The sequence below is a fragment of the Protomyctophum bolini genome, assembly GCF_963924005.1.
Source record: "Protomyctophum bolini genome assembly, chromosome: 12".
NCBI lineage: Eukaryota > Metazoa > Chordata > Actinopteri > Myctophiformes > Myctophidae > Protomyctophum > Protomyctophum bolini.
This window is the reverse complement of record NC_137873.1, coordinates 18,386,555-18,410,004: the sequence shown is the minus strand read 5'-3', so window position 1 is coordinate 18,410,004 and position 23,450 is coordinate 18,386,555. Positions and strand designations below refer to the sequence as shown.

Here is a 23,450-nt window from a genome sequence, read left to right as displayed (position 1 = left end):
GACTATCGTTTTTCTGCATCGGTGGCGGTGCCATATGAGACTCCGGAGCTTTGAAAACAGACAGTAGTAAAGAGCCCTGAGGGACTCCGGCCTTTTACTTGAGTACTTCTTCCAGGCTCTGGTATTGATGCTGTGGGACGTGATGTGACAGGCTGCAGAGTCATTACAAGCACGGCCCACCCAGAGAGGCCCACCGACTCTGAGAACACTGCGTCTGTAGGCTGTAATCTACAACGCTACAATCCAAGTTGAGCTGGCTTCCAAATGCAGCTACAAAAGTATTGTTTAAACATTTACACTCGCCTTTGATCTTACCGAAGCTTGTAATGGGGGAAAACAAATTATTTCAAACAAGGAAACTTAACTAAGCGGTAAGCGCACATGGATAAACGGTAAAAAAGACTTCTCTGTTTCAATCCACTCAATGGATCTTCTTCAGATCAAATGAACATGCACACCTGTTGATATCCTTATAATGATGTTCCACAAAACAAATTATTTATGTCAGCCAGACCAGTTCCATGTTCATCTTCACACCCCGCTTTAGATTTCCCTGTATATTTTCCTTGCTCGTCAGATGCAGGCTTGTCGTCAACAAGTGTGTTGATCAACATTTCAAAAAGCGACGAACAATTTTTCGTCAACGAACATTTTTCGTCGACGAACATTTTAGTCTAGTTTATTTTTGTTGACAAAATATTTGTATATCATATTTAGTCATAGTTTCAGTCATCATAGCTTAGTTTTCATGTAGTTTTCGTCGGTGAAAAAAGGTAGTCGACGAACATTTTTCGTCAACGAACATTTTTCGTCGACGAAAACAACACTGGTACATGTCTTGTCTTAGTGACGGGCCTATCAGATGTCTTGTCTTATTGACGGGCCTATCAGATAACTTGTCTTATTGAAAGGCCTATCAGAACACTGGTACATGTCTTGTCTTATTACGAAAAATGTTCGTAGACGAAAAATGTTCGTCACTTTATTTTAATTCATTTTTATTAATTAATATGACATTATTAACATATTAATCATATGTGACTATGTTCATTTTGTGACATTGTTGACCTTTGCATTTTCTCTGTATTCATCCTGGAACACACTGAATCTGCGCTTGTCGTATTAATGTGTTATAAATAAACGTAACTATTATGGTCTTCATCAACAGGAGTATATTAGAATCCATTTGGATAGCCTAGCAACAACGATCTCCACTGTTTGTTTTCATCAAACTCCCGACGTCCTTTGACACAATCTTTGTCTGGGAGATTTTGCCATTTCTGGCAGGCACACACACAAGTAAACAAAGTGTGTGCTTTCTCTCTCTCTCCATTAATTAATTGCCATCTGGTTGTGTTGTGTAATCACTCACAGTGTAATATATTTATAGCAGATGCACAGATGAGACAAGCGCTACAGTCAGACTGTTGTTTATGTTCTGACTGTGGCGCCGGGGCGGAAGTCTGGTACAGGGAGCAACGAGGGACACTGCAGGGGTCCTTGAGGGGATTCCAGGGGGTCCCCAAACAAAACTAGTTAAAGGGGCATGAAACCCCAGGCTGATTTTACAGTTCGTTTTCCAGTCAAGGTGAAGCAGATCACTACAAATTTACTACAGCAGATTAAAAACATGGTAGACTAGTTACGCTGCATCAAACTCAAATAATGAGTGTGTTAGATTTTTCATACACGTGTCATGAGCCAAGGGCATACCAATGTGCAAGCGTGATAGACAGTATTGACACGACTCAAATCTAACACATTCATTTGATTAGCTGCAGCTGTGTTGCTTACATCACTGTGTACCATATAATGTCAGCGTTATGCAGCCCATGTTATGTTTTACACTGCTGTAGTTCTTAACCTGAAATGGAAAACAAACTTCAAAATCAACATAGGGTTTCCATGCCCCTTATATGCTGTAGTATCACAGTCAGTTTAACTATTTTAGCCGTATTTTATGCATATATCTAAATGACGGAGAGGTTGCGCCCGTCATTTGAGAATCAGTGCTGCCCGGAAATTTATTTGTGCGAGTTATAAGTATTTTTGGTTGAATTACTCATGACAAAGTTGTAAAAGTCAACAGTATGTATGTCCATAAAATAAGCAAGCATCATGTGCAGACAATACACTAGTTCTTTCTTTCAATCATTTTATTATTATTATTAAAAAATATTATATTTTCACAATGTGATACAACGCCGGCTAGCCTACTTTCTTATCAATGTTTGGATGTAGTGTTCAGATGTATGCATATGACGGTATAGAGTTTCAAACTAGTGTATTTAAGAAGAAGATGATCAGGTAATATAATTGTGAAAAATATTAATAACAAAATGATTGAAACAAAGAACTAGTGAATTGTTTGTTAGCGTGCTGATTGTTTATGTTATGGATATACACTGTACAACTTTGTCATGAGTAATTCAACAAAAACAACTTATAACACGCACAAATAAATTGCATTAAACAGTGCTGCCGGGGCGGGTCTTTGCACAACCGCTCCGTCATTTAGATATGCGTATTTTATACTTCAGATGTTCTAAAAACAGCCAGTTTTCAGGGCGTTCTCAGCTACATTTGTTGATACAGCACCACAAACATTGAAAGTTTCAATGTTTGTGATGCTGTATTAAAGTGGTTTCAATTTGAAACCATTTCATATGTTGGCTATTAAAAAATGGCAGATATACAAGCTCACAGTGCACCCACTTCGGGACACTGGGGTTCCCTGGCACAAACCATTTTATGATTCTCAAAAAGGTTTGAGAACCACTGGTCTATATTTCAAATTCTACTATATTTATGGTGACATTTGGCTCTCACAATAGTAGTAATACAAGTACACATACACACACACACACACACACGCACACACACATACGCGCACGGCAAACTGACCAGAGAGCTGGTGTAGGTGGGGTCGGTGGAGGTGTCGTCCAGGAAGCGCGACAGGCCAAAGTCGGAGACCTTGCAGACCAGGTTGCTGTTGACCAGGATGTTGCGCGCTGCCAGGTCTCTGTGCACGTAGTTCATGTCTGACAGGTACTTCATGCCCGCCGCGATGCCACGCAGCATGCCCACCAGCTGGGTCATGGTGAAGCGACCATCATTCAGCTGTACAGAGAGAGAGAGAGAGACAGAGAGACAGAGAGAGAGAGAGAGAGAGAGAGAGAGAGAGAGAGAGAGAGAGAGAGAGAGAGAGAGAGTTTTGATTGATTGGCTGGTTGGTTGGTTGGTTGGTTGATTGATTGATTGATTGAATAGGGCTGTCACAATTACTAGATTCAAAGTCGACAATTAATTGTCATGTAAATAATTGTGATTAACGATTCAGATTAAATTGTGATTCAGGCATTGAACATTGGAACATACATTACAATAAAAGCTTTTTAGGTTTCGTAATCAAATTGCACAGGGCAGATATGATAAATAACTAACAAAATACAAAGTAAAAAAAAAAATCAACAAGCATACAGTGCGCCACGAAGTGACCTGTTACACGCTTGTACATCAGCTATTACGTCTTTTTTTATATTTGAAAATATTTGAATGATTATGACAATTCTGCACAATAATTGTGATTACACGATTATGTAATTCTGACATGCTAATTGATTGATTGATCACTTCATAGAAAATGAATTCAAAAGGATAAAACCACAATAAAGCTGTTCAGTTTGTGGTCAACAACACAAAGGCATGCAGGACAGACCAAACAAATGACAAACAAAATACATACAAAATAACTAATACTAAAAACATGTTTTCCGACATGAGAAAACAACGCAATAACTGTTATTTTATTATTATTATTATTTTATATTTATTTTATCCCAAGAGAGAGAGAGAGAGAGAGAGAGCGAGAGAGAGAGACACAGACAGGCAGGCAGACAGACAGGCAGGCAGACAGACAGACAGACAGACAGACAGACAGACAGACAGACAGACAGACAGACAGACAGACAGACAGACAGACAGACAGACAGAGAGAGAGAGAGAGAGAGAGAGAGAAAGCAGAGAGAAAGCAGTCAGTCATTATTGCCTATACATAAACTTGACATCCGTCATAACCTTTCATGGCTCCTCCCTGTCAGCCTGGGACAGCTGACCTTTTCCAGCATGGCTATCCCATTAGCTGAATAATTAAGCTCCTTAAGACCATAATGAAAGGCAATAAAAAACAAAAAGGCCACAATTATCACTGGAATTCTAAACAGGGACCTGGGAGGTTGGTTGTTGTTTTTCTTCCCTCCCTCCTCAAAATGTACTGAGTAAAACCATTTACGACCGCCAGAGTTATTTGACCAATTATTACCGTAGCTGAGAGTGTAGAGTAGAGATAGAGATCCTGTCTGGTTATGAGAAGGTCACCGCTTTTGCCCCCCCCCCCCCCCCCGGGTGCACCCAGTCTCCGTGTCAAAGTGTCCCTGAGCAAGACACTTAACCCCCCCTAGACAATTCTTTCCCCAATCTTCGAATGCCAGTCTGTCTCTGTAACTTGTGCCTCGCGAACGTTGTGACAGCGAGCTGTCAACTGTCATTTTCCATTCACGAAAATATCTTTATATCTAAAATAATCTTTAAAATGCTTTTTTTCTGCTAAGCGGCAAGAGTCAGACTGAGAGTACAGACAATTAAGCCTAATTTATACTCTATGGCACGAGGGGTTATTGCTCACCAAAAAATAGCAGATCTACAAGCTCATAAGGCGTCGCGCATATGAGCTTGTAGGTATAACGCCGTCGTGCACCGAAGTAGAAAGAATCAGGCTTTAGGCTGTTTGAAAATGATGTGAGCCAACAGTGTGTCTCAAGAGGCTACTTAACCCGTAACTGATCCCCGGGTACCGAATTAATTCACAGTTATAGGATGGATAAATGCAGAGGACATTCTATGTGTAAATGTGCAGTGACAGATTCACCCCCAAAATAAGCATGTGACTAAATAATAACTACATTGGATCCATTGGCACACATTTCTTTCCTATTTAAGTAACAGATAATCAGACATGCAACTAGGTATCCAGTCAGAAGGGATCAGGGAGATGTTGTGATTCTGTGGGGGTCACAACAAAACCCAGTGAGCTTCTACAGTATATCGATACTGTCGTGCAGAAAACTCTTATCGCCATAGCTTGATATACTTTTTAGTATATCATATACATATATATAGTACTTTTGATATTTTTGAATTTGAATCCTGAAAAGTAACTGTTTTGGACCTGACAGAGACGATACTCATTTTACAAAGCAAAAAGCCCTTTATCTTTTCCAAATCTAGTTCCCTCCTGGAAACCAGCTGATAAGCCCAGAAGGTCTAAGATTACGGGCTTTAAAAAAATACAGAGGTTTAACTTCCTCACTTACACGAGAAACAGAAATATTTTGCTTACCAAAGTATGTTTTGCTTTTTCTAGGTGAGGTCGGTATACTGAATACTAAGGAACAATATAGGGACATCGCAATACTATTTATAAAGATAAACAATGATTAAAAAGATATACGTCACTGTATGTGATCTACAAGCTCGTGGTGAGCTTGTACATCTGCTATTTTTCTGCTTTTTGGGTGATGATGAAGTAGGATTCCTTTAGGGAAAAACGAAAAAGGTAAAAAATAGACACAAGACTTATGACCGCCAGCAACGATATGCACATAAAAATGGTTATAGGTTGTACATTTACGTGCCTATACTGTAGGTGTGTTCATATTTATCTACATGCCCTTATGTACACATTGTTAGCTTTTTTTCCCCTTTTCTTTGTTTACAGGTGTTACCCAGTAAATATATACATAATTACTATCTTTTTGTGATTGAATGCAAATGTGACAATACCTTGGCCTCAATGTCCACCTATCTGTGGTCTATTCACTATGCATGAGAACATAGTCCAGTCCGGACACTGGATCAAGCTCCAAAAGTGTAATTGATTTCAGTTACCACCTACTGTAGTTGACGTTTCACGCCTGGTAGCTCTTCCTCACCTCAGACCGTCTGAGGATGAGCAGCGAGGATCAAAAGTTCACTGGTAAGTGAAATGAATCACACTTCCGGAGCTTGATCCACAGTGCAGACTTTGAGCTCTTTCAGTATTTATGTCTAGCCACCCAGAACCTGGCACTTTACTTTTGGATGTGCAATTGTGCATGCTTTATTTATCATTTTGCTATACATTATGCACACCAGACCAGCCCAAGCACATAATACCGATTTGTAATGTTAAGTAAGGGTGTTTGTACTACGGTATATCGTCTCTGTCGGGCGGAAACGTCATATGTCCCAAAACTCTTACTTTTCAGAATTCAAATTCAAAAACAGCAAAAGTAGCAGGATTCTGCCCGACAGCAAGGATATTATAGTCCTTTTTGTTACTAGTGTTACTACCTCTCTGTACTTTTGTTTCATCCTTACTGCTGTGCTACTATGACAACTGAATTTCCCCTGAGATTTAATGAAGCTCTATATCCATCTAGCTACGTATCTATAGGATTTGCACTACACTATATCTTGTGATCTGTGATCTAAGACTAGGTTTTGCTATTCAGACTGTAATAAACGACATATAGTCGTGGCACACTTAGTGCTGAGCAGTGAACAGGCTGAAACATGCCACATTCTAAGTACAAGTACTGCACTAAACTCATCAGTACACTATTAACCACTCGACGTTGCTGAGTGGAGTCCCTCAGGGCTCCATACTAGTGTACTTTTGTTTCGGTGCTACATTAAATATCTTTGCTGAAAATAGCCGATCTACAAGCTCAGGGTTTAAGTGGTTAATACAGGCTCTCCTGATGGTTGCCCCATACTCACTTAAAGGAACACTTCACACATTTTCATATCACTCATCTCATATGTTCATCTTCATATAATTGGTCCTCACTAATGCTCATTATAAGATGGCACCGTTTCCATTTACTCGCTCTGCATCTCATTGGTTTGGACAGTTTAGAAACGTGTCTACCAATGGCAACATCGATTAGGATTCCAAGCTGCTGTAGGCTAATAAAAACTATAGCCTTTCTCTTCCTGGAAAGTTAGCAAGCTGATATTTTAGACACAGTCCTTAATAAAAAATAAAGATAAAAAGTTAGACCACCAAACCATGCTACTAATAGGCAAGTTACACAGCCCTCAGCCCTCCTCAGTCCTCAGAGACACAGAGTGAGTAGACAGAAACGGTGCCACCTTATAATGAGCATTAGTGAGGAGTGAGGACCAATTATATCAAGATAAGCTGAAAATGGGTGACATGCTCTGTAAACATGGAGACTACTTCCCGTAGTCTGGCGTGTGGACGGGGCCTTAGACCTGGAGGCCTATACAACGTCATACCTTTCAAGCCGGGAAAGCATCCGTGTCATTTTAGATGTCGCTATACATAGCAACATGAATTTTAGTAGAAATTTTTCAGAAACCTTAGGTTAGAATTTAGAAGGCGTAGCAAGCTATATATATGTACAGTATATGCTTTCTCTCCTCATGACCTAGGGGGTTCGTGTTGAAACAACATCACAACAAACATCTGTGCGCTCCATGAAAAAGAAATCATCTGGACAGGACATGGCAAAAAACATAAACATAGTGCTTTGTGATCCACACACTCCAGTGCATTCTGACACAATAACAAGCTACAGAGGACGCATAAACAAGCTTGATTCACTGCAGAGCCAGACCCTCCCAGCTACCATGGCCAGTTCTTCCAACAGCTCTTGGGGATTGCGTTATGTGCCTGTGTGGTGCACATGTGTGTAGTGCTCATATGTGCATGTACAGTATGTGTGTGTGTGTGTGTGTGTGTGTGTGTGTGTGTGTGCGTGTGTGTGTGTGTGTGTGTGTGTGTGTGTGTGTGTGTGTGTGTGCTGTATGAATATGTACAATATGTGCAGTGTCTCTAATATTATGTGCATGAGTTTGTACATAGTCGTTGCGTTGCAAAACAATTTCAAACAAAATTGCAATGAGATTTCTTTGTGACACTCTTGTATGGATGGGCATTCATGAAGTAGGTCATTCATTTATGGAAGATTTGGAGATACAAGGTTTCTGTCCTATTTTTTGTTGTGCATTGTGCATAGGCTATACCGTATATGCGCGAGTGCATGCGTGTGTGTGTGTGTGTGTGTGTGTGTGTGTGTATGTATGTGTGAACATGTACTGTAGTTATTGGTAGGATATATGACTGAGGGGAGTTTGTAAGGAGGAACACAGAGGTTTTGGGGCTCCACACACTGTGAGTTCCCTCAGGAGAGCGCCGTGTGCTCTCTCTGTCTCTCTGTATAGAAACATAGATGGTCACTGTCGAGCAGAAACCTTGTATATTTTAACTAAATTAATGCCTAAATTGCAAGAGTGCCATGCAAAAGTAATATCAGTAAATAGCTCATCTACAAGCACACAATGCGTTATTTATTTATTTTAAATACGTTGATAGTGAAAGTGGTTGAGTGTGGGTTTTACAAATATTGAACCAATAAAAAAAGTATATTAACAAGAGCTTGTGACTAAATAATAACTACACTGACTGTATGTATTGGAGGTTCTTTTTCCATTTCCTGAAGATAAGTTTTGGTCGTGTGTATATATATATATATATACATAGTACACCTCACATGTAAAAGCGTGTCCTTATCAAACGATGCATAGTCTATTTGATCATACTTGTGGTGCACGGTGTGATCAAGTGATGTGAGGGATGAAGGGACCTAATGTAGGCGACCGAAAGAAGAGCAGCTACAGCAAAAGAAAAAGAAAAAGGGAAAAAAACACATCATATCAATGCATGGAATGCGTGGCGTTATTATAATCCTGGCCAGGGTAAAGTTAAGAGCGACGGCAGCAGCCAGCATCACGTCCCAAGTACAGCCAGGGCCCGTCAAGCGTGCTAATGTATGCAGCAGTAAAATGGAATTAGTGCACTCTTCTGAATGCAAGTGACGTGTAATAGCTTTCCCACACAGTCGGATGTACTACCCCCCTTCCCCCCCTTCTCTCATTACACCTTTGTTGGGCATGAACTTGATGTAGGTGGTGGTCCAGAACAGCCCTGATGTATATAATGTTGCTGTTGGGGCAGAAACCTCTTATATCCATAATTTTAACCTTTTTTTTTTTCTGTAAATGAATGGCCTGCTTGATCATACCTTGATCATACCAAAGCATGAAAAGTAGCAGATCCACAAGCTCAAAATGTGGCGATGCGTTTTAAGCTTGTGAATCTGCTACTTTCGCAATTTCTTTGTCAGGTGAAACCTGACCTAACATCGCTCATGAAATGTAAAGAACCAATTCAATTCACCACCCAGTTCGACTGATCTGATTGGCTCCTCTGGCCGATGGGACACCAACCAACGGCAAAGCCTCCTTCTGGCCAATGGGAAGGGGAGGGTCAAATATGACAGCCAGCCACAACACAGGTTGCACGCATACTGTACATACAGTGCAGAGCAAGAGAAGCATGCGCAACACTCACGGGGTGGCGGGGAAGGAAGAGTATCCATATAACTGGTAATCAATATAACTTCGAACCAAACACGGCTGAAACGGCCGCGAGGCGCGAGGTTGTGACACACAAACATACACGTTACTAAAATAATAATCACACTAATATGGGGGGGAGAACACAACGGAGACAGCGCACACAAACAACTGCCGCGAGTCGCGAGGTTGTGATACAAACACACGTGCAATAATCATACTAATATTGGAGGGGGGGGGGGAGAACACAACGGAGGCAGCGCTTCTTTCACCTGACAAATATCACTATGTGATCATTTCTTGTTTTAATTTGAATCCTGGAAAGTATATGTTTCCACCCAGCAGAAGTGATCAGTGGTGGGGAAATAGCTAAAGTACTTTTACTCAAGTACCAACCACTTACTGTAAAGTGTAAACCCTCTATTCTTAGTGACAAAATCTCTCAAAGATAGCCGAAGCTCAGAGCATATTGCAACATGAGAAATTGTGAGCTTGTAGATCTGCTATTTTTTGTGAATCCCTCCCGGAATATGGGTACTGGGGTGATTAGTTACATACAATATTGAGGTGGTAAATAAATGGTAAATGGTGTATTTATATAGCGCCTTTTATCCAAGGCGCTTTACATAGATTGTGCATTACATTCATACATCGATTGCGGCGGAAGCCATGCAAGGTACCAACCAGCACATCGGGAGCAATTTGGGGTTCAGTGTCTTGCCCAAGGACACTTCGACATGTAGACAGGAGGAGCCGGGATTTGAACCGCCGACCCATGGATCATTGGATGACCTGCTCTACCTCCTGAGACACAGTCGCCCAGTGCTTTTACTTTGCTTGATTATGTCTTTTTTTTTTTTTTTTTCTAAGATATTTTTTTTTATTGTTTTTTTAAAGGGACAGACAGTATGCTGACAGGAAACGGGAGAGAGATGGGGGAAGACATGCAGTAAAGGCCGTGTCGGGCTCGGGAGTCGAACCCACGGAACACTGCGACTGGATTACCAGTCGGGTGCCCAGACGGTTACGCCACCGCCTGGGCCGATTATGTCTATTTTCAATACTTTATACTTCTTCTCTCACTGCATCTCAGAGGCAAATATTGTAACATTTTACTCCACTACTATAGAGCGTCGCACTCCCGCCCCTGACGAGGACCCTGGAAATAATTCCCGGTTCATTTTCCCCATAGACTTTTCAAAAAGTATTTATTTAAAGACGTTTACACCACGGTTTAAGCCAACTCTTGTTGTGACAAATCATGACAATAAACACAATGTTTTTGGCAGATTAGATAATTATAAAGAAGAAAATAAAGGCAGGATACAACACTTTTTGTTTTGTTTGTCTTCTCGTCTATTCGATCGGCCCAGAACATTGTGTCATAATTTGTCACGAGGCGAGTGGCTTTGTCCACGGTGTAAACGTCTTTAAATAATTACTTTTTGAAACGTCTATGGAGAAAATGAACAGGGAATTATTTCCTGGGTCCTCGTCGTTCTGAAAGGGGGCGGGACTGCAACGCTCTATAGTGACACATTGTTTTGGGGGGTCCAGAGATGACAGTGAAGTAACAATTTCAGATATTTTAAGATGTTTTTAATACCTCAAAAAAGAAAGAAGGAAAATAATCAACAAACTATACTATAAAAACTAGTCAAATTGTCAAATAATAAGAAAGGCAAACATTTTGAAAATAGCAGATCTACAAGCTCACAACGGAACACACTGACAGCTCCTGCCTTCGAGGTTTCTACACAAGCAGCTATGTTCATGTATCTGTACAACTGAGTCAAACAAAACGTAATGCCTCAACCCCTTCATTTCCAAGGGCTTCAGGGTGGGGGTCCCTAGTTCAAACATTATTATTTTGGGGGGGTCACGGGCCATGGCCTGAAAAGGTTGAGAACCACTCCGTAGTGTAGGTGATAGTCCAGAACAGTGCTCGCTGCAGCCCAATGTAATGCACCCAAGCCATTCTGTGTGGGATAGGCTGTCTGCTAGTTCACCTCGGCATCAGTCATCCGTGTCAAGCACACTGACAGCTTCTGCCTTCCAGCTTTCCACACGTTCAAAACGTTTAATCGTTTAATCTGTCTCTTAACAGGAATAAACAAATCCCCATCACCCCGGAGGTGGATGTGTGTGTGTGTGTGTGTGTGTGTGTGTGTGTGTGTGTGTGTGTGTGTGTGTGTGTGTGCGCGCGCGTGCGTGCATGCGTGCGTGCATGCGTGGTGTGTGTGTGTGTGTGTGTGTGTGTGTATGTGTGTGTGCGTGCGTGTCTGTGTGGACATTTAGTGTGAGAAAAGACCCATTTTCAATGCATGATGAACGACACTACTATCGCGTGCGTTACGGTGCTAAAATTAGGACTTGACGTTCACTTAAAAACAAACACATTAACACACACACACGCATGCCTAATTGCAGGATTTTCAAGAATTGATACTGTGCATCCGCATGAATTCAAATCATTAAGAGAAAGCATAGCAAAACACACAGATGACCTCTGCACATAACTAAGTGCTAAGACCATTTCAGTTTGCGTGTTTGTCTGTTCCTGAAGAAGGCTGGGCCACTCACCACTGTTTGGGCACTTGAACCTTGTGCTATGCAACGTCATCCATTCATCCAACGTCAGCATCATCTTCAGTTGATAACACAGTCAGTTGACAATATGCTGTTTATCCACTGACCCGAGATGTAAATTAATTTTCATTGGGACGATAAATGTTCTGGCTTGCGTCGGTGAGACGGTGACTCATACTGTAAAGCCGTGCAAATGTTATGGAACAAAATGTTCCTTTTTCAATACGTTTGTCTTTTTTTAGCTCCACTGTTTATATCCGTTCTCGTTCGCTGAACTTCGCTCATTAAACTCCCGCAGTTAACAGCACTGTTGATAACAAGTGATGTTGATGATGATGTATGCCCTATGGATTCTTTTGGCAGCTGTTTTCCGACTAAGATCTAACTATGAATTTGGCAGGGGACAAGTTAAATCACTTGAGGTGGTAAATACCGTCAGGTTACCTTTTCTTTTTTGTAAACGTTCATTATTCATCCCTCTCTGTCACAACAACGAGCTGAGTGAAGACATTACCGGCCAAGAGTTAATTTCCCAAACAGATCAAAACATTTAGCAGGATACGTGGGGAGTGCGCATAAACAAAACCCTCATAAAGAGTTGTGTTTGAAGTAGTGTCAGCTTCCCTTAAATATAGATATTACATTTAAAAGCGTATTTTGAAATAACTCATAGAGGGGCCAACTTCATGTCTTTCTGAAGTCAGGGGGGGGGGGGGGGGGGGGTGGGGTGACATGCATGCCCTTCCTCTCTCCTCTGGGATTTGTGCCAACGGGTTTGGGTCAAAAGATGCAAAATAGTGTATTCCTCTCACCATCGATCCAAACAGCGCGCGGTTAGATTTTTGTACCACTTAATCCTGTATTATACAGTACTTAGTTGTTTATGGTGACGTACAAAAATTGTTAAAAAACAAATAGTCTTGAGAAAAAATGCTGCTATTTGTTTCAAAATGTGTTTCAAAAAAGCTTTATACCCTGTATAACATGTATATAATGATGCAATGTGACATAGCTCTGTTTACAAAATGGTATACCCCCTCCAACTGTACACACTTTCCGAGTTTTCAACTGGAAACAGTTTAAAACTATATTTACGTTTTCTCATGCCAGTAAAGCTCCTTGAATTGAAATAGAAAAAACGAACACGGCGGTGCATCGGGCCACGGCAGTCCTTACCCTCAGGAAGGAGTCGAGCGCGCCGTTCTCCATGAACTCGGTGATGATGAGCACGGGGCAGCTGCGCGTCAGCACGCCCTCCAGGCGGATGACGTTGGGGTGGTCGAACTGGCCCATGATGGACGCCTCGGCCAGGAAGTCCCGCCTCTGGCGCTCCGTGTAGCCCGCCTTCAGTGTCTTGATGGCCACCACGGCCTCCCGGCGCCCTGGCTGCTTGAGGCGGCCGCGGCACACCTCGCCAAACTCACCTGGTGGGGATGGGGGGGGGGGACGTGATGGAGGAGGGGAGCGACAAAAGGGTGGTGGAGGAGAAGGTTGGGGTCACGGGGTGGTGGAGGAGAAGGTGTGGGTGGGATGGGGAGTGAGGGAGAGGGAATATTACTGGACGATACGGAGGAGAGAGTGAGCATTCTGGAGTGTGCTGGGAACTAGGGCTGCAAACACTTAATCCAACTAACTGATTTAATCCATTATAATAAGAAAATATATATAATTACCAATTAATAGTCAAACCCTATTTTGGGCATGTCATTATAGGCAAACATCTTCAAAGGCAAAAACTTTCAAAGCGTCGTCAAAGAAAATATTCACTATTTTGGTACATAGCTTGTGTGATAAAGTATACAATGAAGTGGTTAATCGATTCATTGATACATACAAATGTTTAAAAACAAAAAGAAAGAAAAACAAAAAGCTTCCGATTAATTGATTAATAAAAAAATAAATTATCCAGAGTAATCGCTAAGAAAATAATCGATAGTTGCAGCCCTAGAGGGAACTAAGGCAGCGGAGGGAGAGGGAGAGAGAGAGAGACACACACACACACACAGAGAGACAGAGACAGAGAGAGACAGAGAAGCGACGAGGACCTCACGGGTCTAAGATGGAGAGGAGACAGTGAGAGAGAGACAGCAGAGAGGAGAGACAGGGACCTCACAGGTCTAAGATGGAGAGGAGACAGTGAGAGAGAGACAGCAGAGAGGAGAGACAGGGACCTCACAGGTCTAAGATGGAGAGGAGACAGTGAGAGAGAGACAGCAGAGAGGAGAGACAGGGACCTCACGGGTCTAAGACGCTGGGGAAGAGAGGGAGAGAACGTCCTGGACCGAGTGACTGTGACCTCGGGCCGGTGGAGGAGGGAGGGGGAGGAGAGGGGGGAGGACGAGTGAGGAACTTGAGGGCTTTGCGCCTGGTGCCTTGATTGAGAGTGTGTTTATGAGGAGCAGGAGAGAGAGAGAGAGAGAGAGAGAGAGAGAGAGAGAGAGAGAGAGAGAGAGAAAGAGAGAGAGAGAGAGAGAGAGAGAGAGAGAGAGAGAGAGAGAGGTCGGACGAGTGGGAACAGACTGTCATTTGGAGGTGAACTTAGGACACGACATGCTCCTGGAGACAAAACAAGCTCAGAGAAGCAGAGAAGCAGAGGAGAGAAGACTTTCACCTCCACCGCCCTAGGCCTCCACCACCCATGGCTCACAGCTCTACAGTGGAACTTTGATGGTTTTACTAGAGTAAAAGTAGCAATACCAAAATGTCGCTGTTGTGGGGCAGAAACCTCTAATCTCCATTTTCTTTTTAATGAATGCCTCTACAATCTACATCCGAGCTTATCGATCTGCTACTTTTTATGATTTTGAATTTGAATCCTGAAAAGTAACTCTAACAGTATTTATGAGGTTTCCTCATATCAATACATAAAGTACCAAAGTACAACCACAAAATCATCTATTTTTGAATAGCCTAAGTATAAAATTGGGCTTGAGTGGTTAATGCATGTTTTGTAATAATAATCTAAATCTGTGTAGTAAAGTAACTAATAACTAAAGCTGTCAAATAATTGTAGTTGAGTTAAACCATTGCAGAGAAACTATGTTCCTTCTGCTCCCAGAAAAGGTTATCTCTGGTAACAAGAGATTTAAGGGATTCATAAAGAATTGGGAATAATAAAATGGAATTATGCCACCTGATCCTTGCTTTTCAGTATTGGGGAAAAATACTGTGACTTGGTTTACCTGCACCGATAACTTCCTCTATTTTCACACAGGAGATGTCGATCTCTTTGGCAAATTCGTGGACAGCTTCGTTGGGGTCCTCGTAAGTGAACGGGTCGATGTACACTTTCACCCCCGGAGAAACTGAAGATGGAGAGAATTGTCAATTTAGGCCTTTTAGCAAACACTCTAACAATAAGGTACACATCACATGAATAGAATGAATGCAAAAAGAAAAGTGCAACGCCTCAATAAACTAGGATACCAGCCAGGTAAACAATGAACCTAGCATCTGTGCAAAAAACATGCTATTGCTATCTAAATCACATCCTGTACATTTGTGTTCAAGAAAAACAAGTGCACAAAACCCAAACAAATTTATAAATAGAAACATCTTCACATCCAGTACAGAATAAGCCTTGATGTTTCTCACATTGGTCACATTTAAGGTCATGTTGAAATAATAGAATTTAAATATGACATCATTTAATTGTTGTTTTGTTCAACTCAACATACCAGTGCTAGGTCATGCCACCCCTCTGAGCAAAACTATGTTAACTGAAAGTGAAAATGTTCTATGAAGAAAAATTAAGTTATCAATAATGTGGTGGAATAAATTGTATTGGAATAAAGAGTACAATATTTGCCTCTAGTGGAGTAGAAGTATGAAGTACTGAAAAATGTTAATACAAAGTGAATGTACCTAAAACCGTACTTAACCCATAAATTCCAGGAAAGCTCAAAGCATTTTTTTTTAAATTGTGTGCAAATTATTGACTTAGGAATGCGACAAAAACACCATGAATTCAAGTCTCCATGGGGTGAGTAATTATTCATCATCATCGGTTTAAAGTCCACTTACCAGGCACCGCTGGGTTGGACTTGACAATATATTTTTTGTATGAACTATCCCTTTAAGTACAGTACTTTAGTAAATGTACTTAGTTACTTTCCACTCAGTAAGATAAACTTCAACATGAGTTGAGGAGGATGTGAGTGCTTTCCGTGGGAATGGATTTGAAGGCTTGTTGTTTTCCAGGTAATCTACTAATTTGACTGGACCATGAGTTCCATCCAGCAAATGGCGTTTCCTGCCTCGGTCAGCTGATTGTACTAATTCAATGAATCAGGTGCTTCCTCACACATTGACAGACTAGCACACACTATCTCCCCTCATGGACCTCACGCAAGCACACGCGCACACGCACACGCACACGCGCGCGCACACACACACACACACACACACACACACACACACACACACACACACACACACACACACACACACACACACACACACACACACACACACACACACACACACACACACACACACACACACACACACACACACACGATTAGCTTGTAGGTGGTCTATTTTGGGGCTTTTTTTGTCTACACCAAAAGAGATTTGGTGAAGAAATTGGTGTAGAGATTTGGAGTACAGAGACAGGGCTCAGGTGCAGTTGACTAAATCTAGACTAGGGTTCATGTGGTTACTGGTTAAGTATTTCATTTAAATTAATTTAATATTATTTTTCTCCCCAATTTAGCCGTTATGTCACAGTATGGACACGGAGGTATAGGACTCAAATGCAGAACGACCAGGCCAGGCAGAGAAGTGAATGTTCAAGAGGTTTTAATCTCAAAGAAGTCACAGGGAACAATAAACTTGGAAATAACTATGACTTACTAGGACAAAGAATACACACAAGGTATACTGACCAAATCATATGCGACAACGAACAGACAAGGAACTGAAAACACTGGGGCATATATATAGACAAGACTAACTACACACAGGTGAACTGAAACACACAATCAACACTGGGATAGGCTAACAGACAACAGAACACAGGTGGCTAGGGTTACACTAATACAGGGAGGTGAGACAAGGCAGGTGACAGAAAACAAGGCAGACAGGAAATCACAGAACACTATTACAAAATAAGGTACAGAACACAAATACAAGTAATAAGTCCCAAAACACAGACAAAGTCCAAGGGCAGAGGAGCGTACCGTGACACGTTATGCCAATCTATAACTCCCCACAAACATTTCTGCTGTGTGTTGTCACTGCTATCGTATCCTACCGGCTCACCTGCCTGTGAGGAGCCCCCACCAGGAGGACATACTGTAAAGCTTTCATCCAACTCCTCCTGCCCACCACTCCCCACTGACATGTGCCGCCCCAGCCCATAGGAGTAACATGTATTAACAAATATCGCCCTCCCCGTCCAGCCCACCTTCCCTTCCCCGAACGCATGCAATTTGTATTCGTATAGAAGCTCGACAAAGCCGGGTGCACTGCGGTGGATTCGGACCCCAAGATTCTACGGTGGTGGGAAGATACTTTACTACAGCACCAACCGAGTGCCCATTGTCTAAAGGGTTTAAGCATTTAAGTAGTGAAAGCATAACGTGGGTGGAAAAACCGACAGCTACTCTGGTATATAAATTCGCTGACGTGAGCTTTGGTTACAAAGTTGAGCGCTTGGCACAGAGTTGCGTCATGCACCCCTTCGGCAGTCACTCAGCAATATGCCTGGCACCAACCCCATGGGGGGTTATTAACTCAAACCAAAACTTTGCTGTATTTTCATTGTTTGAGACTTTCAACAAAAGTTTGGAGAGTCGTCAACACCATGATATATAGTTCTGAAGGCGTATGTTACAACTTTAGGCTCATTAACTTCTTTTGGATTTGGACATGTCTCTTTGATTGTCAACAATGTCATTCCAGCACCATGCTCACAGCACAAACAAACAAATTATCCACAGAACAGCGTGTGATAGCAGGTGGTGATAGCAGCAGGTGACGCGTTCTTTTTAAAGTAGGTAGGCGGCGCGCACACAGTCGAGTCAAGTCGAGTTTATTTGTAAAGCACATTCAAAGAACAACTGAAGTTGACCAAAGTGCTGTGCAATGAATCACTTCAGTTTTTATATACCGGTATGTGTAAAATAAATGTACTGCACACAGTACAAAAGAGAGGAAAGCAGAGCATATGCAAGCACCAATAGCTGTGTCTCATTGGTTCACTGGTTCGTTGACATTCCGACAAAAGATTCCCATAACGTAGACATGGACTGGGATTAGGTTTACCATACTCAAATGTTTCCTCGAAAATCTGTCTCACACGCGCACGTATACATGCACGCACGCACGCACGCACTCACGCACGCACACAACTATACTTATTAGGACGGCAATATCTTTGGGTCATTTTTAACCCTAGCCCTCCAACCTGAGTTATCTGTTATTTTTTGGAGCATGACACCGGCAGCACAACAAAGTATAAATCTGGTTTAACTCTAAATCTAACAACTAAACCTAATGCCTAATCCCAACCTGAATATTGTCCTAGTTGTAAACCTGGCTAATTAGCTGGTTGCCCCGGGGTCCCCGGACACTACTTTGAGAACCACTGGATTAATGAATATAATGGTAATCATTAATTAGAATAAGTATAATACGAGTGCACACACACACACACACACACACACACACACACACACACACACACACACACACACACAGACAGACCACACACACACACACACACACACACACACACACACACACACACACACACACACACACACACACACACACACACACACACACACACACACACACACACACACACACACACACACACACAAACTTACTGTATTGCTGCAATTTCTCTGTGTACTCCAGTTCTGAGCCGGTGCGTTGTTTCCTAAAAATAAATAAATAAATGAAATCAGTTATTCATCTTCAAACTGTGCCCTTGACTTTAATAAAATAAGTTAACTGACAACAGAAGGCTGTAAAATCATATTATAATTTGTTCCAGAAATACTGCTGCTGCTGATGCTGGCATTCTAATTCTGGGCATGTCATGACAGGCGAACAATTGGCAAAAATAGGTGAACATTCAACAAAAACAGACAATATCGCAACGCAGTGTGTTGTTAGCGCGTAGATTAGCTATTTCCCCTATTAGACATACAACAATGTGTATAGGGTTTAATTAAGTGCATGAGCTCTGCCACAACATAAAAAGGAAACAAGTGATTTTTTTTGAGAGCGAGTGAAACATTTCATTCGAGATGCGAGTTCATAGAATGAGAGGCTCACTTGAGGCAGATGACGGCTATGACCACCAAGGCCACGATGACCACCAGTCCCGCCGATGCCGAACCCACGATGAGAGGCAGCTGGTCCTGGACCGATCTCTGAGGGTCACCTGGAATATAGACAGTCACATGCAGACGTAAGGTATGATCCAACGATAATCCAACGATCAAAGCAGCTGGGGTTTATCGGTCAATATCGGTATCGGCAAATAAAACTGACATGACCGATGGCATTAGCCGATATTTATCTGTTGTTAATAAGCATACATTTTGCATTGGCTATGTTGGTGTGTTGGTTATCTGCAGCCTACCAAGCTGTAGATTCAGAACATGTATTTCTTGTATTGAAGATGAATTTGTTTTCCTGGCACAAACAGAGGAAATAAAAACAACCAAAACAAAATAAACATATCGGTATCAGTATCGGCTATCGGCTAAATTGTTATTTTAACTATTTTTTTCCCCAGGTACGTACGTACGTACTCAGATTCTAGGATCGCTGTATTGGTGGATTTTCTGCCATCCACATTTCGGATTTAATTTGTACTGAAGATGATGTACTGGCACCATGTAAACGCTTCTGACGAGAGGTAAAGAGTGTGTGCTTGTTCCAATGCTGCGGTGGTGTGTGTAACAAGAGTGTGTGGGGGCGGGCAAACACAGTCTTCTTAAAGTGAACGTGTATGCTGGCCCCTGGAGCTGGGGGTTATGCTAACAGATAGCGGTAGAGATAGAGTTAAACATCGGTATCAGACAATAATTTTCCAAAGAGGTTCATCCCTACTTTACATTAATTACCAATTAATGATCAACTCTGGTGTCTATATTATTTTCTTCTTCCTCTTCTTTTTTGTTTTACAAATAACAAAATAGCAAAAATATCTCACTTTGACTTTTGCTAATTGTCATAATAAGAAGTATATAGGATCTAAGTGGTTAAACCCTCCCCCCTCCCCTCCTTTTTTTACATAGTGAATCCTGAAAGCAGCCACAAGAGATCTGTTCAACATCTGTTTGGAAAAATGTAACTACACAGATAATTGACAGACTCTAAAGCATTGGTTCCCAAACCGTTTCAGGCACTAAAGAGACAATTAATTAATAATTTCAAAAATACTTGTAATGTTTTTAGAAGTTTTTTTATGGAAAAATAAATCTAATCTTTAGATTTGTAAGTTTTTTTTTAATATAGGAACTTAAAAAGGGGAGCTGTTACTTACAACCCATTAAAAAACGGTGTCCTGTACACAATGCTGTAAAGAAGGAGGCATTGGAGTAGAGATGAGCTGGCCTTACTGTGCAGACTGGTGGTAAAGTCCATGGGAGAGCTGTAGCGTCCGTACCCAGCCACGGTGCGAGCTCGCACCTGGACCACGTAGGGGGTGGCTGCCCTCAGCCCCTCCACCTGGCCAGAGCTGTACTGGGAGGTGACAGTGTGGGACATGGCCTGGCCCTGCCGGAACACAAAGTACAGACGTCTTTCTCTATTCCTCTCCAGTCGTTGATCAATAATTGTTCATGCACCTCTTCCCATTGGTTGCTGACTGTTGTTTTGGTTGGGCAGACATCCCCTTTCTCCATCGACTACCACTGAAAAAACACCTTTTTCAATTGCTTCGTAATTGATTTTAAAATATTCAATTCTTATTTTAAACTTGGCCTCAGTAAAAATGTACATCTCGGGTGCAGTAAAGTGAGTGGGCATTACAAAGTTCAGCATAAACAACCTGAAGCAGGTGCAGAAGGAGGCTGCTGGTTAGTCGGTCAGGAACCAATCAGAATGCTGACAATTGGTCGATTAATTCCTCTGTACACATATTTCTGTATGTTGTCACCATACTGTCACCATACTGACTCAACTGGCTGCCAGTGAGGAGTCTCCACCGGGAGGATGCTACCTCTTCCCTTCCCTGAACACGGTGATGGATTCGAACCCCTAGACTCTGTCGTGTGGGCAGATACTTTACCACTGTGCCACCCGAGCGACTAATACAAACATACACTTTGAGCATAAACATTTCAAGGTTGTGTTTCTGTGATATTTTCAGCTCAACAAATTTCTTTTTTGTTTTTTTCTTGCTTCTCTGGTGTCATGAGAAGACTTTGATGCCAAGTCATAAGGGTCATAAATGAATGCTAAACGAGTACGGGATCCCAGTGAATACAGCATGTCTCTCATTTTAGACTAAAATCATCTTTATTTATCATAAAACAAAGTGTCGCAGTTGATGAATTTCAAAACGTCATAACAGCTTAATTTATACTTCGTTCCATGTGGTGCTGAACACCAATCTACAAGTTCACAATGTGTAGCTGTGGGACACATTGTGAGCTTGTAGAACGGCTATTTTCGGTGCAAGACACCAGAGTGCAACTACGTGTGAATCCGTCTTAATCCGTTCGTCTGGTCTCACTGTTTGCTCCCTTCCTGACATGTTTATGTTTATGTAATTAGAGATTTAATGCCTGCCTGTTGGAAGTTCATTCTGATGGCAGAGAGAAATCACACAGCATTCAGCATGAAACAACGTAAAACATTCCAATAGCTTGACCAGTGGAAGCAAGAGAAGGATTCTCTCCTGTATAAATTACCTTTCAGATGTGGTCAGATATTAACTAATTATCTAATGATTACCATTATATTCATGAATCCAGTGGTTCTCAGAGTGGTGTCTGGGGACCCCCAGGTTTTCTTGAGGGTGTTCCATTTTAGCCCCAGCTAAAATGACTGATATGATAGTTAGGTATCAAATGGACCCTTGCAAGTTTGTAGCTCTGAGAGTGTACAAGCGTAACCAAATATACCCGTACACTCTCTGAGTTATGGGTTTACATATAATGCATATATCGTCTCTATCGGGTGGAAACCTTGCATGTCCAAAACGGTTTCAAGATTCAGATTCAAAAGAAGCACATCTACAAGCTATCTGCATGTGGCTTCACGTTACATTTCGAGCTTGTGGATCTGCTACTCTTGATACTTTTGTGTGACGCTGACAGGCTGTAGTATGATCAAGTAGGACATACATAGACAAAAGGTTAGATAAGAGGTTTCCGCCCGACAGCAACGAAACACAGCATGGAGATACGAGGTAACACACTCCGACAGCAACCATAAATAACTGGTGTCTCTCTCACCCTCTCGTAGTATTTGATCTCGTAGTCGAGGATGACCCCGTTGGGCTTCTCCGGGGGCAGCCATGACAGACTGAGTGTGTCAGCGGTGGACCTCATCAGATGCACGGTGGGCACTGCCGACGGCGCTGAGATGGGAAAACACAAGGCAGGTTTAATAAATGGCAAGCGTGTCATTCCAAAAATATCACGTCAAAAAGGTTTTGAAACAAATGGTGGGTCACTTTGTTGTTTTTCGAAGGGTAGCAAAGCAGGTGATTCAAGTCCTGAGATGACAAAGTGAATAGTTTGATGTACTATGTACTTTGTATGAAACGATATGGAATAAAACATTCCCGTGACACCCCCTAAAATAGACTTATATCACTTTATATCACACAGAACTGGACACACTGGCAAGCTACAAAAGATACAAAACTACAAAGCCACACAGGCTGCATATCTGTCCCAGAGTTGTGGTTCAGCAACATACTCGTTGATGTCATCAAACGTGTGTCCTATGAGCGAGAAAAATATAAAGGACAATATAAAGGCTTTGGTCTAAAAACGAGAGGGAACTGGCTGATGGAAGTAATTAGTTTTTCAGTCCATTACAAACAGGACTTGTTTGGAGAGAGAAGGTGAAAGGAAACACTTGCTTTGTAGCTGCTAGTGTGAAGTTGAAGCCAGCTCAACTTTATTTTGTAGCTTTGTAACTTTTGGGTGACAGTTTGTATGTGGCTTCCATTGAAAATGAATGGTAAGTAAGTCTTGCCGAGCCATGATGTCATGAGGCGTGGCCGAGCTATGAGGTCCATAGGGCAGGAGCCTATCTCCAGCACCAGGCAGCTTTGATGTACAAGTACACCCCCTGGACATGATGCCAGTATGTCGCAGGGACTTACCCCCAATCCAACCCTTGATGCTGAGTGCCAAGCAAGGGGGTCCCATTTTTAGAGTCTTTGGTTTGACCCGGCC

At 42.0% G+C, this 23,450-nt stretch overlaps 1 protein-coding gene across 2 annotated transcripts in view; it reads right to left on the bottom strand.

Moving 5' to 3' along the window:
- ephb3a (eph receptor B3a) overlaps window positions 1–23,450 on the bottom strand; it is a 68,970-nt gene that overhangs the window by 14,096 nt on the left and 31,424 nt on the right. For both annotated transcript variants that reach the window (XM_080778643.1, XM_080778644.1), the window contains exons 6-12: window positions 22,497–22,621; window positions 20,655–20,811; window positions 19,360–19,468; window positions 18,906–18,958; window positions 15,255–15,377; window positions 13,249–13,496; window positions 2,905–3,120 (exon numbers count right to left, since the gene is read on the bottom strand). In XM_080778643.1, the coding sequence (XP_080634769.1) occupies window positions 2,905–3,120; window positions 13,249–13,496; window positions 15,255–15,377; window positions 18,906–18,958; window positions 19,360–19,468; window positions 20,655–20,811; window positions 22,497–22,621 (1,031 nt within the window). The remainder of the gene's footprint in view (window positions 1–2,904; window positions 3,121–13,248; window positions 13,497–15,254; window positions 15,378–18,905; window positions 18,959–19,359; window positions 19,469–20,654; window positions 20,812–22,496; window positions 22,622–23,450) is intronic.